Here is a 19,372-nt window from a genome sequence, read left to right as displayed (position 1 = left end):
CGCACAGGAAACGTCCCAGTTCGATAGGTCGGACTTGGGGATCTTGATGACACATTCAACTGACGGTCCAGACTTCGGAACTTCGACTCTGTAACAGGTCTCTTCTGTGCTAGGTAGACATTCAGCAATCCAAGAGCGGGTTCTGTCCTCCTGCGTGATTTCCCTGTGACTTGTTCGTGAAATTCCCTGGTCCTCTGCAAGACAGATGAAGATCTGCAGAGACTGCTTGCTGCCGATAGTTTCGGAGGTGGCATGTCTCTTAGAAGAAGATGCTGAAAGAAGGATTCCGTATTTAGGGGACCCACATTGTGATGAGTAACTGAATCCAGTAGCCTGTCACACTGTGTGGCTAACTTTCTGGTAGCAGGTACAGCAGTGAAACCCATCACTGTTTCAATTCTTGGTACTGAAATGGGCATCTCAGTCTTACTGTTTTTCTTATCTTCACTGCTAACTCTGCCTTTGCTATTTGATGATGATGAAGAAGATTTTGTAATAGCACATCTTTTAGAAGCATGGCCCCGCTTTGACTCGCCATTACTGTTAACCTTACTTTTCTTCACTTTCTTCTTAATGTCTTCTTTGCCTTCCTTCTCACGTCCCTTGCCAGAACTTTGAACTGTAGACTTACTGACTGTTTTTGTCATAGGCGTTGTTGATTTTACACTTGGAACATGTGACTTTTCTTTTGTGCGTTTCTTGACATCTGGTAAGGTGCTTTTCCTTACTCTTCTGTTACCTTCATCTGTTGTTAGCTCTATTAGTGAAGGCGTGACAGTTCTTGAAGACCTACTTATTCTCAGTGATTCAGCATTTGCACAGTCCCTATTCGCACTCCTACTGGTTCTCTTCAAAGGACTACTGGGTCTTGAAGGACTTGGAGAAACAGAAGATTTTGTCTTTGATGCTGATGAAGAAGAAGAGAGGGAATGGTGACCTGGTGAGCCCAATTTCATTGTTTGTCTTGGACACAAACTTTCTTTTTGAAATCCTAGATTTGGCAACAGCGAAGGAGATGGTGACTTAGAACAGGGAATGCTAGTAGCTGCGACAGAGGATGTCTTGGAAGTAGTGTTATTTGTTGTTTTAGGCTGGAGTATTTCTTGCCCTTTTGGTGAAATTGCTACTGTCACATGAAGTGACTTTTCCTCAGGATGGCAGTGAAGACCTGCATTTTTTGCAGACGAGTAGAGCATCGTTGAATTACGTATGACAGTCCCAGGAGGCAGTGATCTCACACCCAGTCTCTCCCTTGTATCTTTTTCCTTTTGTTTCCGCAAAATCTTACGAACTTCTCTTGGTGCTGTCAAGTCAGGAGACCTACTAAGTCTCTTAACATGTTCCTGCTGGGTTTTCCTTGATTGTACTTCAGATGAAGTCACGTCTGCTCTTCTGTTCCTGAGAAAACTTTCTTCTGGAACCGACCTACTTCGACCTACGCCACCTGAACTACTTCTGGTTCCTACAGGACTTGAGGAAGTGGTCCTTGTCGTTCTGACTGGATGATCACGCTGACCAACATTTCTGCTGTGCATTCCTAATTTGTGGCTTAAACGATCTCTTAAGAAACTGACGTTAGTGTCTCTGAAGCATGACTCATGCCTGGATCGAGCAGGGCCTGTGTGGGCTTGAGAGGGCTGCCTCATATTTGACCATAGGCGGAGGGTGGAACTGTGGTGCGAGGATAGCCTCTTCGGAGGGGAAGGAGGTGAGGGATCGGAAGGCGGTTTTCTAGGAGTCACATGAATCAAGGATGGAGCAGTGCGCTTGTATGAAGAGAACACAGGAGGAACATTTGTGTATGTTTTAGTAATAGGGTAACACACAATCTCTCGTAGGGGGGTGATATTCTGCTTGTGGACACGAATTCTTGTGAGATGTGGAGAGAGAGGGAAATATTCAATTTCAGAAATGTCTGCAGGGAGAGGATGGGAGAGAGACACAACATGATAGTTATGCAAATGGATAAACCATTTTAGTTACTACTGCACTAGGCTGCGAAGTGATTTGGTGCCAATGCTGAAGTTGTGCTCAATATCTCGACACTATTGGAAATTTTCAAAGAAGATACAGTACATCAAAGCCGGTGCAGTGGTAAATTCTGTGTGTTCTACTCCACTTTCAAGACAGCAGTAGGAAAGAAATGTGTAATTAGGTAATTATGAGTTATTGGCTCCGCAGTAGCTAAATATTTTTAAATATACAATAAATTTAACGCCCCTGTATGCTGCGTTCAATCTACTGAGATTACACTGTTACAACACAACTAATAAATGTCTTTTTGGTGATAAACTTTGAATATTAAAATTTCTTCTTTCATAATCTCGACATATTGACTAATATAAATCAAATGATCACGAACAGCCAATGGGTGTGCAACCTGGATAAATGTAGACATCCTCAGATTAATTCCTTTAGAGGGAAGATGAAGTTGATAACCTCTTTAGTAATCATATTTCAACTGGAGTCCAGCGGAATGCGAGACGACAAAGAAAAGAACGTAATGGACAGCTGACCTCAGAATCCTAATGAACTCTCTGATATTGTTAATAAATGTGCAGGGTCTCTACTACCTTGAAATCTGAAGGCCAAATTCGTACCATCACGAAAATATTACTGCTACAAACAAATCAGACACCAGGGATGTACATTAAAGCTTCAGCATAGAATTTGATTCCTTGGTGCAAATGAAATTAAACCATTGGGTGAAGCGATGACATGGAAGCAACAAACTGACAATAGCACTGAACTCTTAGAAATAAAGCTTTCTGCGGGCAATGACTGCGTACCGATAAATGTGCTTAGAAATTGTAGGGAAAATGATGGGTTCTTGTCTGATCTTCCATAAATTTCCAGGTGAAATAATCTGTTATGATACAGAGTTATAAAGCATTTCAAAATAACAGCTTCACATAGAATAAATCTGTAAGATTTTCATATTGCACTACTGAAGGACAGAACTAAGGCAGTTAACCCACTAACAAACATAGACTTCAGCTACACTATGTGATTCATCAGGAAGACACAGGCTTCAGCAAACCCTTTCACCACATCATTTAAATGAAATAGCCTCCAAAATCATGCTATAAAACAAAGGTATACACAGTAAATTTTAATGAAGATGAGGGTGGAGATGGCAAAAATTATGATTTACTCCATTTTATAAGAGCCAGTAAGAATGACCGGTTGTGAAATCTCTCATGTGCCTTCTAATTTATTTTGTTACTCCTATTATACTATACTTTATACTTTCCGAGAGCTACAGAAGGAATAAAAATTATTTATTTAGATAATTTATTTCTACCCAAAACTTCCTGAGCAACTTTACACAACGATTTCCATAATTCCAGTAGTAAAATACTAAAAATGTTGTTCTTAACTTCTTTGTAGATGTGTTATATGCAATCTTGTATTAAATGTTTGTTTACTCTTTGATCTACCTAAATTTAAAATGTTATATGTTTAATTGTTCTTTCACTACTTCAGTGCATATTAAAATAGCATGTCACAAGGGCAAATTATTTATTTAGGTGGTGCATTTCTGCACAGTTCTTCTCATTTGGCGTTCAAAACTCTTTATATGAACAATTAAATTTATATCTAGCAGCAGTCCCTATTTACAGAATATTATCTCCCTTACTAATTGGTAAAATCATCCATAATCTTTACACTTTCTGTAACTTAAGATGGCTGTCTTCTGGGTTGTTGCACCGTGTAATCTGGTAGACATTTACCAATGTTTGAGAGATCCTTGCTGCCTCCGCCATCAGGGCAATGAAGGAGGCAGCAGGTACCTCTGAAACGTCAGTAAACATCTACCAGATTACACAGTGCAACAAAACAGAAGACAGCCATCTTCAGACTTACTCCTGTGGAAACCTCAAATCCTACTTTCTGTAACTTATTTAACAATTCCATGTACATAAAGATTTTTTTATTTTATGATTATTATATTTTATTTTTCCCATGCTTCCTGTCTTCTGACTTATTATCAGAACCACACATTTATCTAAATTGAAAACTTAATACAAAATATTTTTCTCCAAAGCGCTTTCATTCTGTGCATTCCTTTTTACTATTCAACTGCATATACCATAATTTTTTGTAATCCCCTTTTCTGTTCTGTTGCTTTTTATATAATATGATCTACTTCCATGCCGAAAAGCAGAGGATACAAAACACCTTCTTTTATCTATCCCCTTTAAGCATTTGGAAATTTCTAGAATTTTTTGTCATTGGCAACCATACTTTTTTCACATCTGACATAGTTATTCTTTATTTTATGCATTAGTCCTTTGAAAACATTTCATCTGATTAATGCTTTTGAAATCTCCTGTTTGTTAATATAAATGCTGTTTAAATATAAATACAAGTAAGTATGAAAATTACATTAATTGTTTACCTGTTGTCTCTGAAACCTAAATTTCATCTTTAATTTTATATTCCATCCGTCTTCTCAACTTAGATTTATGATTTTCTCATATACTTTTACAAAGTGACTAAGCAATGTTTTTCCCGTATAAAATATGAAATTCTCAGATGCCAGTGTTATCATGTTACAAACAGATCAATAATATACAGTATAAGGATAACATAAAAGCTGCAACAGGTTATGACAATTTCATGTCCAATCAATTGCAGCTTGCCTTACATAACCTCCCTTTCAACTTTGGAACAGATGGTGCACAAATAGTTTATAAATTAAATAATATTTCTCAGGGAGTCTTAACTTACTCAAAGGCAAATTCTCTAGAAGACATAACCTAAAAGATATATTTATTTAGGAGTTACACAGGCCATTATAATTCCTACATGTTTCCCCACGAGCAGACATGCTTTTTGTTAATATTTGCCTCAACCAATGTAATATATCCAACACCAACGGAAGCACAGATACTTCAAGCAGGCAGATCCAACACCAACATTATGCATGCCAATTAACATAACAGTTTAACATTTCCTACATATGTTATGTAACAACATAACTTTCAATTCAATGTGTTTAAAGTTGTGTTACCTGAATACATTACTGAATTCAGACATGTTCCAGAAAATGGGTAACAACAAAACATTAAATATTTTACAATAATAATGCTAACACTGAAATACAAACATACCATATAACAATTAATTTCATAAGACTTCCTAATTTGATGTTGATAATGATACCTAGTGATTAAAATAATAATGTGAACCTTGTAGGCCCACATTTCAGAAAGGAGCTCTGAATTCCACTATATCAATAATACGTCAATTCTCTCAATGTCCAATATTAAGAAATACCAAGCATTTTCTGAATCAGTTGTTGAAACTCCACTTTTGTTTTTCATATTTCCTTTTCAGAGTTACAAACATAACGAACTTAATTCTCTGGTATTATAACCTCAATGACGAGCACTGCAAAAACTAAAACCTGCCACTAAACATTATCGTGAGACAGCTGAATCATTTTACATAATCACAATCTAATTTTCTAATTTTGTTCTAATATTATCCTCCCATCATCTCCTCAGCCTTCCTAGTAGCCACTTTCTATGAACTTTTGTTTCTTTATCCTAGTTACAAGTCCAGTCCACCATAACCTCTTTCATTTGACTACACTAACAATATTACATAAACTTTCTTCATTTACTTTGTTATCATGTTGTTTCAATTCATGTAAGACACCATGTTTCATAGGCATACAAAACATATGGTAAAATAGTTGTCTCCATATATTAATTTTTTGAAAATAAGATAAAATCAACAACAGCTCTTAATTTCAGCTTAGAAAATGGATTGATTGGAAAATTTTAGCAAGTGAAGAATTTTTAATTAGCCTTTGCCTTCTCAAATGGAGAAAGATTTATGAAACAGAGCAAAAGTGAAGCATCAACATTGATTAACTGCTCCGAGAAACACCCATAATAAAAGCATAGAACATGTCTGAGAAAGTCTGAAGTTCAATGAATCTCAGAATAGCGGAAAAAATCTGCAAAGCATATCACACAATCAAAGGCAATATGCACAGACCCACATATACAAAACAGAGATGCAAAATTTCTGTTCTCTACGTCGTGACTGCATAAAATTTGGTCAATAGAAACCAGTTCTTAATTTGCATATGAATGCATTTCATACCTCACAGTATAAATAATCTGACTGCTCTTGGTAACTGACAAATCTTAAAACCTTGCATACCGTGCAGTGTATTGACATATAAATCATGCATACAAACAAAACTGTTTATTCATTAAATAACACTTTGTGCCAAACACGTTTCGACCTCAAGAAGTCATCATCAGTGGCAAACACAGACTAATGAATTAATGTTTTTGTCACTGATGACTACCTCTTGAGGTCGAGACACGTTTGGCACAAAGTGTTATTTAATGTGTAAACAGTTTTGTTTGTATGCATGATTTATATAACTGACAAATGCTTTTATTTTTAATTAAACACATTTCATTTTAGTTTGCAACAGAGATTAGATTCCTGAGGGTAACAGTAGGCAAAACAGGGGGGGAGAGAGAATCAGAAGCACGTACATTAGAGAATAGTTCAAGGTGGAGGAAATACAGAACAAAATTCAGGAAAGTAGAGTGAGATGGTTTGGACATGTTAAAAGATTGGGCGAGCATAGAATGTTAAAAAGATTATTGGAAATGAAAATGAGTGGAAGAAGATTCAGGGGCCATGCATGTAATGGACAGACAAAGTTAAGAGAAATAAAGAGGTGAAGAGGAAATTAGAGGATAGTAGACAAAATGTAAAAATTGGAAAATAAATACAGTTGGAGATTCCTATGCAAAAATTGACCCACAAGTATAGAAATGAATTAAGGAAGAATTTTTTTTCAACAAATCAGTATGTATACTTTTTCACATAGTATGCATGTAATCTTAGATTTTCTTGGTCTCATAGATCAGTCATGTACTCTTTCATTATTCAATAAAAATAATTTCAGACTATACGCTCTCTGGACTTGCTGTTAATGAGTAAATAAAAAAAACCCTACTTGCTGCAGGTATGGGTGAACACCGAAAATTGGAAATAACTTTTATGTACCTAAAGACCTAAGTGTAATTCTCTGTATAAAAACTTCAAGCCATTCTCAGACATGTCACTAATAATGGTACTCATACGACTCATCAATAAATGCTACTTGCTTGAAAAAAACCTTTGCACTGGTTAGTGCACACAATTGGAGATATTAACAAACACCAAATAATAGTTCGTAAGACTCACCTTTAGGTCGCTCAGGTGCAAGCTTCCGTAAGCCATGGAGTGGGACTTCACCACCCTTCTGAATGGTTTTGTATGCCAGTTTCTGTTCTGCAGGACTCAACTGATTCTGTAGGTTCTCATCACGACGCTTGAACACCAATGTTGAATCACTCTCATAGCCATCCTTCAGAGCACTGAAATGTAAACATACAACGTATTTGTGATGATAATGCAGTTTCCTGCTTATATCAAACACATGCATGAGTGAAAATACAGAATACTTTGTTCTTATAGCATAACTAACTATGAGCTTAAAACACGATACTGTGAAGAAAAGGAAAAATAATTTTCTTCAATCTGATATAAAGTATCAATTGTTTTCAACAGAAAATGCTGAATTGAAATCAACAAAAATTAATTTTTGAAAGAGATGTTTAAGATTGATTAAGATCAAAAATCAAATACTTCGAGAAGGAATGGCTGTAAAGGAAAGTATACTGCATGAGTTAGAAAATAAAATGTCATAATGGTATGGACATACAGGCATAACGGGAGAATTTAGATGGCCAAAAGAACTGATTCATTTTACTCTTAACTGAAAGATCTGAAAGAACAAAACATATCTGTTCGAAAAGAAAACTTTGAAGGGAGGAGTCTGATACTGTATCAAGAATTATAGAGAAAAATTAATAGAGAAATTATGAACACCAGTAAAGGAAATGAAATACAATTAGCTTTCATAAATAAAATGTAGATCAGGACCATAATTTCTACCAAATTAATTAAAATTTGTCAAAATTCAAGTATTCTCAAGAAATGAATAGAAAAAATAAGTCATAACAAAATTTAAATTATAATAAATTTAGATATTTTCTGTTATTATTTTGTTTAGAAATTATTTTTCTAACATTCTCCACCACAATACAATACTAAAAATCTTTGAAGAGTTATACAAAGATATTAGTTTGTGTTAAAAATTGTTGACCAAAAGGAGATGACAGAAACTTTGCAGCTGAGATGGTTTGGCTATGTCTAAAGGACAAGAATGAACTATAACTTAGGAATGTGTGACGGGCGGACCACAAGGAAGACCTAGATGGTGTTGCAGACTAAATCAGAGAAAGGTAATGATGAACACACTGAGAAACAAAGTAATACAGAAAATGAAAGGGACAAAGTCCATACAAAAGGCTGGAAAAGTCCTAGAGCTCTTTGCAACACTCCTACATTATTAGACAGAAGATAATCATGCAAGTGAAGACATGCTAAGCTAGTTTCAGATTCTGGTTAGTCTTTCTGATAACTAACTGTTCAACTTACTATGCCATGAAGGGTTTGTTTAATGGTGTTGACGGGATTGTCTGTGGTTCTGCGGTTGCCTGCTGCAATCAGAAAACAGCCACTTTAAAACTATGCTCTCTCAAATGGTGAAATGCATGCATATTACGTAACTGCAACAACAGAGGGAGTGATGCCTTGTATCAATCACATAAAACCTGCTTCCGTCATCAGCGCCTGATGACGGAGGCAGTATGACCTCTGAAACGTTGGTTAACATCGACCATACTACACAGCGCAACAACCCAGTAGACAGAAATCTTCATACTCTGATGACAGAGGCAGTATGACCTCTGAAACGTTGGTTAACATCGACCATACTACACAGCGCAACAACCCAGAAGACAGAAATCTTCATACTCTGATGACAGAGGCAGTATGACCTCTGAAACGTTGGTTAACATCTACCATACTACACAGCGCAACAAATCAGAAGAAAGAAATCTTCTGTCTGAGTTTATATGGTTTTTATGACCCTATCAAGGCAGACAGGTTAATGACACATTACCATCCTATCATCTGATTCTGCAGTTTGCATAGTGCTGTTGAATTAAATATAGAACAAACAACGATTCCAGTATGTATTTACAGCATACAAAGGTAACATACATGGCAAACCATAAAGTGTTTAAATATACCATTGCTAGATACATCTTTGAAAATACTTATATCTGTTTTCAGTCATCTTCAAAATTTAACTTTGCAAAATTTGCCTTTTAGTGCCAAAATGTCTATCAATCTGTATATCTGCATGGAACAACTCAAGAATCACTGAATGGATTTTCATAAAATCTTCTTCTGGAGAGTACGATAAAATTTGTCACAATCCAATTTTGATTAAATCAAACAAAAATAATAGGCATTTTACATAAAGATCTACATGTGCATGGAAGAGACAGGTTGGGGAACCCACTTGAGAAATTCATCATGACATCTTCACTTTGATTCCCTGACCACACAGAAACTGCTGACTCCCTGACAACTCTGATATCTCTGAAAACATTTACAAAGATAAAATTCTGCAGAATGCATCAGATATGTTACACTATGCATACATTTCCTAATTGGATGTATTTTAATTTCATTTGCAGTATGAGATGATTTGGTTATCACTCTCTCTGTTGCAGATTTTTAAAAAACATCATAAAATTCAGTTTTCATTGAGATTTTATTTAATGTTAATCTTGTGTCCATGTGCCTTACAAACTCTGGTGTGATCTTTGTGTGATAAAATAAGTGATGTATTAAGAATATGTTAAAATTTAAAACTTTAAATAATGAGATAGGTGCTCAAATCTATAGCAGAAGACATCTAAACCCATGCTGCATAACAAATCAATAAGAGATCTGAAAGAGACAGGAAAGGACACAAAGACAAGAACAAGAAGCAGAAGCATTTCATGAGTGGCTGTGTGGAATAACTGACTGAATTACAGCAATAAATGTGGTAGTATTGCTGCGGATATTTTCAGACTGCACAACTTTCACGACTCCACTGACACATATTGCCAAGTAGCTTGTTTATGCTTTCAATGTTTTTAGGTGGTTCATTAATTAGCACATACAAATGAAAACCGCCATAATATATTATCAGTATTTTTTAAAACATAGCTGCATATATCTGGTACAGAGTATGATATACAGCATATTCAAAAATCTAATTACAATAATATAATGAAAGATGTAATAGTATGATACTAAAGGAAACAGCAATATGACACCTATCAGATATGCTGAAGTTCTTCAATATGAAAATTTTATTCAGAATTATTTATAATATAGGGCATACACAAAAGAATGGTGCGGTTTCAAAAGTTAATAAAAAAATTATTTCTCACCTTACACGGGCACAACATACACCGTCAGGTGAGAAATAATTTTTTATTAACTTTTGAAACCGCACCATTCTTTTGTGTATACCCTGTATGACAAGGATAGAGATCTCTGCTAATGCTAATAACTAGCAACAGAGTTAATATTAATAATTTAAGAAGTTCCTTTCAAGTATTAAAGTTCCTATAAAAGAAGAAAAAAGACTGGCAATCAAAATACAGTGAGATCTTGAAGTACTTACACAAAATTCCACATATAACACTGGTAATTAAAAATTTAGAAGGTAAACACATATATTTATTAATCTTATTTAAAAACACAACAATATCTATATTATCAACAACATCCTTAAAACATTCAGTTCTTATGCTCTTCTCTTGTTTATAATGTAAAGTATCATCAAGCAAAACAAAACGAAGAGTGAACCTAAATTTAATGAAGAAGAAATCACATCAACCTCATGCCTAAAAGACAAAGTCAGATAAGTTGGGCATGCCAGGAGAAGGTTGTCAGAATTTACAAGAGTGATATTATCTTTCAATATTGCAAGTCAACTACAAAACAGATATGCCTATGTTCATAAGTGTTGATAAAAACTTCAAGAAACACATATGGATAGTAGCACACCATGTAGGAATTAATATCAGGAAGTATCCTAAAATTCAGTCAATAAAGCATACATTTTACCTAATAGGTTAACAAATCTATTATGCTAAAAAGTTTGTTCTTTCATCAGTGAATTTTTAATTATTAGAAAAAAACACATTCTTCATTCTGGTGCAAACATTTAAGGAGGAAATTGCCCTCATAATTCCCTTTAATGTATGAGATTTGAGGCTCTCAGGGCAGTGAAGATGTTAACTGTGATCTATTAAGCCATTACAGCATGCAGTCTTGTAAAAGGTTACCAGTATTTCAGAGGAAAAATACTCTCTCAGTATTTGGGGTTGAATATCATTAGTAACCACCAACACAATTACACAATCCTGAAGACAACTATTAACCCTTTAATGTTGTTCTATGAGGAATAATTAATAAGAAAACACAATGTGATGTCATCTTATTCCATTAGAAGTTCTGGCCTTGAGGACATTTTTAACCTTAAATATCACATCATCTAATAGTAGAATTGGGAGTAGAGATCTTCCTATTAAACTACAATTTCTTTGGGAAACCTTATTATTTCAGTCAATGTGTAAGTTAAAATAGGTTATTTTTGCACAAGAAGTTTTTCTTCTAAAGATTCTATTTAAATTTTGAGATTTTGTAGACTGTCTTCATTTCTTCTGTGGTAAAGTAAAGAATATCCTGTTGTTATGTTTTAGAAATCTTATTTTGTCAGCTAATAGTCTATTTTACACTGCTCGTTCATTTTTCAAATATCATTTGTATGACGGATCAATGTCAGACTGTCATGCCACTCCACTTTAACATACCGCAGTTATGCCAGAAATTCCTCACAGGCTTATCGACAATCCTACTGTCAGTTGGTTGGAAGGAAATTTAGTCTTTTGTTTCATACTTTTCTTATTCTATTATTTCCAAATTAAAATTAAATAGATTTCAGGTTGAACTGTTGTTGAAAAATAACATTTCTTATAATAATTGAGCACACATAAAGTTCACAATATGTTGCTTGTTCCGACACAGCAGTTCTGTCAGATTCTGTTATTCTAACTATGTATTCAGCGTAGGAGCATGCAACAGAACATACAATTGGAACAACTGAACCTTTAGCTACCAAAAATATAAACTAATTCCATGGACCAGAGTCCTTCTGAAGAAGATGACAGTCACTCAGTTAGTCAAAAATTTCCAAACTTTTATAGAACCTGAAGGTTCATCAAAGTGTTCACAACAGCTTTCACCAAAAATATAAAATACTGTATAAATCGTGAAGCTGTATTAAAAACAAACATATTAACAGAGGGTTCAATTACAGAAAGTCTTGAGTACGAAAGTAAATCCACATTAGGTACAAGAAGAAAAATATATTACACGTAAAGCGTTCAATTTTAGATCCGTCACTTATATTTATTATTCATTAACTGTAAAAGTAAGGTGAATTATTAGGAATATTGCGTAAAATTATTTTTGGGACCTTGTCCACAGTGTGAGTGTTTTAAAAAGCACATAATTTCACAATTTTTTCTACTTTTCGCTTCAGGTGACAAGCGAACAAAAGCTTAATCTGTTGATCTACTGGGCCACCTAGTCAAGCTAGTCTCGACCAGATGACCCAATAGATTACACTTTGGTCCTCTGTCACCTGAAGATGGAAGAAGAATCAATTTCTGAAACATTGTGGACTTTTAAGACTCCCAGATGATGGACAAAGTAAAAAAAAAAAAATTATATGACGTGTCACACCATTTTCAGAACCCGTCAAACTTCGATTATAAAAATATTTGTGTGTTATCAAATGCACAATCCATTCATTCATCGATAAATGAATGTTCTGGAATCTGAAAGAGCCAGGTTACAAGGAATCAAAAAGATACCCAAGTGCACGGAGCCAGATTATTTTTACGCTCGCATCTAACATCAGGGAATCAAGAAAGCAATTAATTTTTCAGCTACTTCAATAAAGTTTGCAATTGATTTATAGTAGAGTGATATCCTAAACTATCACTTTCTATTCAAGTGAAAGTTTAATTAATGTAATTAAAAAGTCAGACACTTGAAATAAGCATAAACCAGTGGCTGCAAATGGTGCACAGAACACAAGTTCCTCTAGTAAAGACAAAATATTAATCATAGTATAAAGAAATGTCCCTCTACACTGAAGGGCCAACATACCACGATTCTCAATTCATGATTAAGATACTGCAGGAATGTAATAAGGACAAAAGAGAAATCTTTAATGGACAATGAAGAAGAGACAATGCAAGATTACAAAAACAGTTGGTAAGAAGATTACAAACTAACAGTCTTCAAGTGCAGACAGAAAGCAAGGTTGGTAAAACCTCCATGCTCTAGAATGGAATGCGGTGAGTTAAGGAGTCGGCACTTAAACACAGACCAACAGCGTGACCCATTTACTGTTTAACATTCAATTCTTCTGCTGAAAGGCTGTTGTATATGGTGGTGATAAAATTACTTATGAATTGTGAACTGATAAGGCTTAGGGCAAAGAAATACTGCATTTTGTTTCTCGCTTTATTTAATAGTTGTGTCAACTGCATAGGATATGAAGATTCAACTGTGAAAGGAAGGAATGTGATTGATGAACAATGAAGAAGGAATAAGGTATATGGCCTTCTGTAAGCTACTAACCAGACTTTTGCCTGGTGGAACTAAGGGGAAGAAAGGAAACCACTCATGATAGCCATTTTCATAGCCTTAGGTCAACGCAAGGGCCTACCAAATATAAAGCAGGAGTGCTGTAATATTCAGTACTACTGTGTTTTGTTTCATGTGAATATCCAAAGTATCGCTGCTGTTAAAGAACATAAATCCCAAAATGCAGGTATTCAGATGTAGTTAGACTACTTTCTTTCATGTCATGGATTGTGCGCACATGCACACGCGCACACATACATACATACAGCACTTCTGGGTTATGTACATAAAAATAGGATTTATTGTTCCATTAAGATGAGGGTAAATGCAAAGTTTTCCAACCAGAATCAAGTTCACAGGAATAGGATTGAAGACAAAAGCAGTTTTTACATATTTTGTATTCTTATTATATTATTAATTTGGATGGAGAGAACATCACAATGTTCCACCATGACTGCTGTTCAGTCTATGAATTTCCAGAAACAAGACAGAAGAAAGTTAAAGTATTAAAACTACCTACTATGCTTTTGCTGTTGTCATTAATTTTATGTTCTATAAACATCTGGAGAAGTCAGTAATTTTGCTAAAAATTAACGCTGAAGTAAATAATCAATTTCAAATCATTAAATCAATGCAACCATCAATCTCTACTAGAGCAGATTGTCTGTAAATAAAATGTGTATTGATACATTCAAATTTTGTCCTTAAGCATCTCACCATGTATACATATAGAAACTGTGAAGTAAATTAAAGCATCAGTACCACAAACTTTTAATATCAGCACAAATGGAAGTGATAGATTCACATATTAAATGCCTTCCTCTGCAGAAAAGGACCATTCAATACCTGCTGTACAGAAGATATTCATTGTTTTTATATACCAGAAAAAATCAAATGACAGTATTTTATAAATCTTATTATGTTTGTCTGAAACTTTTTCTCACCTAATTCAGTATGACACAGTAATATTAAATATTTCCTGCTAACCATCACAATGCGATGCTTAGAAGAATGTTATAAATGAGTCACGCTGCTACAGAGTAGAGCCGATAAGAGGGGAGTAAACTAATGAGCAAGAGAGATACAGAGAAAGGAGAGGTAAATAAGACAGATCAAAATATAACAACCGTGCGCAGGTCTTACTCTCTGGTAGATGGCGTCAGCAGTCAAAAAAGAGGAGCTACGATAATTAGGGTGGTGTTGGTGGTGGTGGTGCGGAGAGTGAGTTTCCAGCCACTTGAATTAACAACCCCACGAACGAGCGACAGAAGAAAATGGAGCAAAAACAAAAAACAAATAAGAGAAAACAAACACCAGTATCAGTTTTTTCAGAAACCAACAGAATCCCCAGTTAACCACTAAGCTGCTACTACAACATAAACATTATCTTTCACTATGTGTGAGAATTTATTTTACATTTATGTATACTGCGTGACTCAAACCGTTAATGGTTTAGTAAGTGTCTCCTAATTACATAACCATATTTCAGAGAGTGAACCAATGATTCCAACATATGCTGTTTTATATACTGTAATTGTTTCCATTTTATGTGAATGTGGAACTTGGTCTTTTCTCTTAAGGAAGAACAAGGATTAAGGGTCTTTAAGATGAGGGACTTCAAGAGAAAAATTCTGTAAAAATTATTTGGGCCTAAATAAAATTGGAGAACAGAAATAACTGTATACTCAGGAACTTCAAATTTTGCACTTTTCATCTAACAAGTGAACTTTGAGGAGACTGCATGGAATTCCCCTAAAAATATAACAACTCCCTAAAGATAATATATTTCTTACATTATCACTAATTTCTTTTCTTGAGAGTGTAAGGGTTATTTGGAAAAGTACACAAAACATCAAAAGTAATGGAGTTCATACAAGCATATTCATAAAATCCATTTCAGTAAATGATGATTATCATGTTCAAAACTACGTGTATTATTTGTAATTTGTATAATGATATGGTATCACACAAAGGTGTTATTTAATATCTAATAAAGTGAACTTGAAAGGGCAGTGGAGAAAGTATTTGGAGCCTGATTCAGTGTACTACATTGTGTTTACTTGGAGGGAACAAAGAAAACCATGAGAACCCCATTTAGGACCCCCAATGCACTATCCAAACTGGATACCACATAAATATAATTAAATTTGAGCTAACCTCTTTGCAGTGAGACATCAAAAGTTTTTTTTAAGTTTGTGGTTGGTTTTGAAGGACATCATTGGTTCACAAGACAATTATGTATGTAAGTAAGTTAATGTGTTTCTTGTACTTAATTTAAACAACATAACAACATTTGAGCTTACAGAGAAATATTAAAAATACAAGATTTTTCAGGAAAAAACTTATGGAAAATAACTAAAAATGTGTATCGTACCCCATCAAATATATCCAGAACCTCGTCCCACCACTAGAAGGAAGAAAATACCAATTAGAAAATCAACAACTACAAGACACAGTCCACATTCTACAATGAAACTTTACATGTTACAAAAGCATCACAGGAAACAATGGGGACATATTCCATACAAATTCTGATGTAAAGGATAGGATATTTTTCACAATGTTACTGGTTAAATTAAATTTCATCATACAGGAACACAAGATATACAATCCAGAACAATTGGGATGCTGGTCATACTTTAACTCTTATTCTGAGATGTTGGTAACCACCTAAAATGACTATATGGTGTTACAACGGAGAAAAATGTAATACACATTCCCAAAACAACTTTTTCACCATTTCAAACAGTGAATACTGGATAGATCATCAGAATTTGAAAGTTAATAAAACATTTCACTGCAGGCAAAAAAGAGATTATTAAGTTTGTTATTAGACCTTGTGTGTCCCCTGGCCCCACAAAAATCTATTCTCCCTAACCTACTAAGAGACTATCTCGACTTATATTTCATTACGGATTATCAGATATTCACTGCACTGCTAAAAAATTATTTTTTTACTATTTATTCTTCACTTTTTAAACTTTTGGACATATGTTCAATACAGGTGATGCTCAAAAGATGCTTTGGTGCAAGCAACTGTTTGAGAAGAGTAATGTGACAGAAGATCTGACCTGTTTTGTCTCCTTGTCAGAGATCGACGAGTGCCCAGGCTCATAGTCTTCTATCCTGCCAGGCTGGTTTTTGTACACCTCAGTAGCATACTTGATTGATGCAGGGTGAGGAACATAACTGAAACAAAACACACACTATGACATTATATTTGTGGACTAAGCCAGTCTCTGCTCCAAATGTGGGCACGTCAACTGACTTGTGTTTTAGCAACTGCAGTATCAACCCAAAGGTGAATGTCTTTTCCATTGTGACCTCTGAAAGAAATGGCCAGTCCCTTTTTCTTTATTGAACAAATAATAAACTGTACTGTTTATTGCAACATGACGGTGTTTTGGGTTATGTTCCAGCTGCTAGAAGAAAAACTGGATGTTGTGTTCCAACAAGATGGTACGGTGCCCATTCCCACAACACAACAAAGCTGCAATATTCCTGAATGACCAGTTTTCTATCATTGGATTGGCTGAGGGGGTCACATGTCCTTTCTGCACATTCACCTTATCTATCCCCACCTTGACTTTCTTCTATGTGGCTATAACAATAATGAAGTTTTTGTTCCGCCAACTACACCACGTTGGGACAATTTAAAAAGGGGAAATATTCTGTTGAAAGCGTTAATCATAAAACACTAACAAATGTCAGGTCAGAAACAGAATATTTCTTTGATGTGTGAGCCTAAAATGGAGCACACACTGAACTTCTACATGGAATAAAAATTGCTGAGTTATTTTTCATTCCTATGTCCTGATCTTCAATGCATCATTGTCAATCATTTCATCATTCAGATCACTCTATGTATTGGTTACTTTCTGAATGGAGGCTAAATGTAACACATCTGACTTCCAGGATAGTTAAAAATGCGGAGCCCCTCTTGTAGTAACAATGACAAAACAGAATTATGTTCACATGTTCTGAGACATACTAGAAACATTCAATACTGTACAGTATAGTTATTTACCATTGAAAAATCTTCTTCATCTATAAGCCCTCATTACCCTTATACTGACTTATGAGAACAGCACATTTTCTATGTGACCCTATGTTAAACTTCTGAACAACCCGATAGATTTGCACAAAATTTAGTAAATACATTATACTATACATGGTACCCCAATTTCAAATTTATAATTTCCTATAATCACTAATAATAACATGCAGATTCATGAAACTTGGGAAGCAGGAGTGACAATATGAGGTCATGGAATTATGATTGGTAATGAACCTGAAAAATTTGCAACTTTGTTAACATGATCTTTTGTATAATGTAAAACAACATGGCAGCCATAAATTCTTAAATTTAATTTTGGTTTGAGTGATAACTGATGGACAATTGGAACTAGAAATATGGGTTTTCATATAAAATAGATTATAAATATTCCTACAGATTACATATTATTTATAAGTCAACAAATCAAATATCGTGGTGTAGCTGATACACTTAACATAGAAAAAAAATCTGTACTTACGTAATGAGATCTTAAAAATAAAATAACAGTAACAAGAGTCTGTAACGTATTTGCAGTTTCAAATAATAAAAAGTTCTGACTCAAGTAGGATTTCATTCTACATGAAAATCCAAGACACTAAATCTTGAGTTAAACTGGCTCTTACTGTGGAGATCATTAATGTGCATGACCTAATGATAACATTAGCAACACAAAATTTAGGACTAGAAGTCTGCAATAGGAGTGTAGCTTTTAAGAGGTCTGCCCAGAACTTCAAACATGAAGGAAGAGAACCCGATACTTCATTAAACTGAAGGGTAGATGTTCCATATAAAATTCTACATTAATTATAACAAACTGACTCTCAACTCACCGAGACCTTGGCAGTGTGCTGGTGGTAAAATCATTCTCCTTGTTCCTGATCCGCCGCCGATCAAGTGTTGCATATTTAGCCGAGTAGCCAATGTCAGAGTCGTACAAACCTGGCTCAGGCTCAGACAGATAACCACCAGGAGATGTGTACGGGTAGTGACCTACATAACAGAATTTACATTCTCTTCTGATCTGTGTTTCAATACACTACATGTAAGAATATGTGCTAAAGTGTAAATTATATGTCCCATTTAATATATATTTTTGTTTCAGGGAGATTGTAAATTTTATCTAAGTTACATAATGCATTACCAAATATCAGCATTTGTTCAGCCCACAAAAGAAATTTAAATATATGTTTTGTAAATTCACTGGCAATATTTTAGATCATATGCAGATTTTAATTTTAAAATATATTATTCTTGTTTGTTCACTCTGAAAATTTAACATTTTATCTTATTTCTCTCCAAGATGTGCTTTGCATGCAGCCACAAAGACAGATTCCAAAGTTAAACAAAGTTGTTCCACATCCTTGCTGTGTTAGGTGTGTTTTGTTTTGCTTTATAGTATATTCTAAACTGTAGTTTTACCATTTCACATTTGATAAATAAAGCACATTAGCAATAGATTTAATCTACATTCAAATGACTGTAAGAATTTCGACACGAGTTAGTTTCAAAATTTTGACAACTGCACATATAAATAGAACTGTTATTAAAATTACCTTTACAATTCAGTCTGTATCTAACATATTAAATTCTTACATTTCCTTTTTATATCCATGTAATTTTTTAAAACAAATAATCAGTGTTACATAAGACATCATA

General features: G+C 34.5%; 1 protein-coding gene across 1 annotated transcript in view; it reads right to left on the bottom strand.

Moving 5' to 3' along the window:
• LOC110833768 (Cbl-associated protein) overlaps window positions 1-19,372 on the bottom strand; it is a 230,632-nt gene that overhangs the window by 43,374 nt on the left and 167,886 nt on the right. The window contains exons 15-20 of the mRNA XM_087358416.1: window positions 18,547-18,706; window positions 16,731-16,848; window positions 16,034-16,066; window positions 14,803-14,895; window positions 8,527-8,588; window positions 7,228-7,400 (exon numbers count right to left, since the gene is read on the bottom strand). Coding sequence (XP_087214542.1) covers window positions 7,228-7,400; window positions 8,527-8,588; window positions 14,803-14,895; window positions 16,034-16,066; window positions 16,731-16,848; window positions 18,547-18,706 — 639 coding nt within the window. The remainder of the gene's footprint in view (window positions 1-7,227; window positions 7,401-8,526; window positions 8,589-14,802; window positions 14,896-16,033; window positions 16,067-16,730; window positions 16,849-18,546; window positions 18,707-19,372) is intronic.

This window comes from Zootermopsis nevadensis, unplaced genomic scaffold, assembly GCF_977971745.1.
Source record: "Zootermopsis nevadensis isolate Lab colony 2312 unplaced genomic scaffold, Znev_1.0 Znev_ptg000030l, whole genome shotgun sequence".
Lineage (NCBI taxonomy): Eukaryota > Metazoa > Arthropoda > Insecta > Blattodea > Termopsidae > Zootermopsis > Zootermopsis nevadensis.
This window is presented reverse-complemented; position numbering and strand designations above follow the sequence as displayed.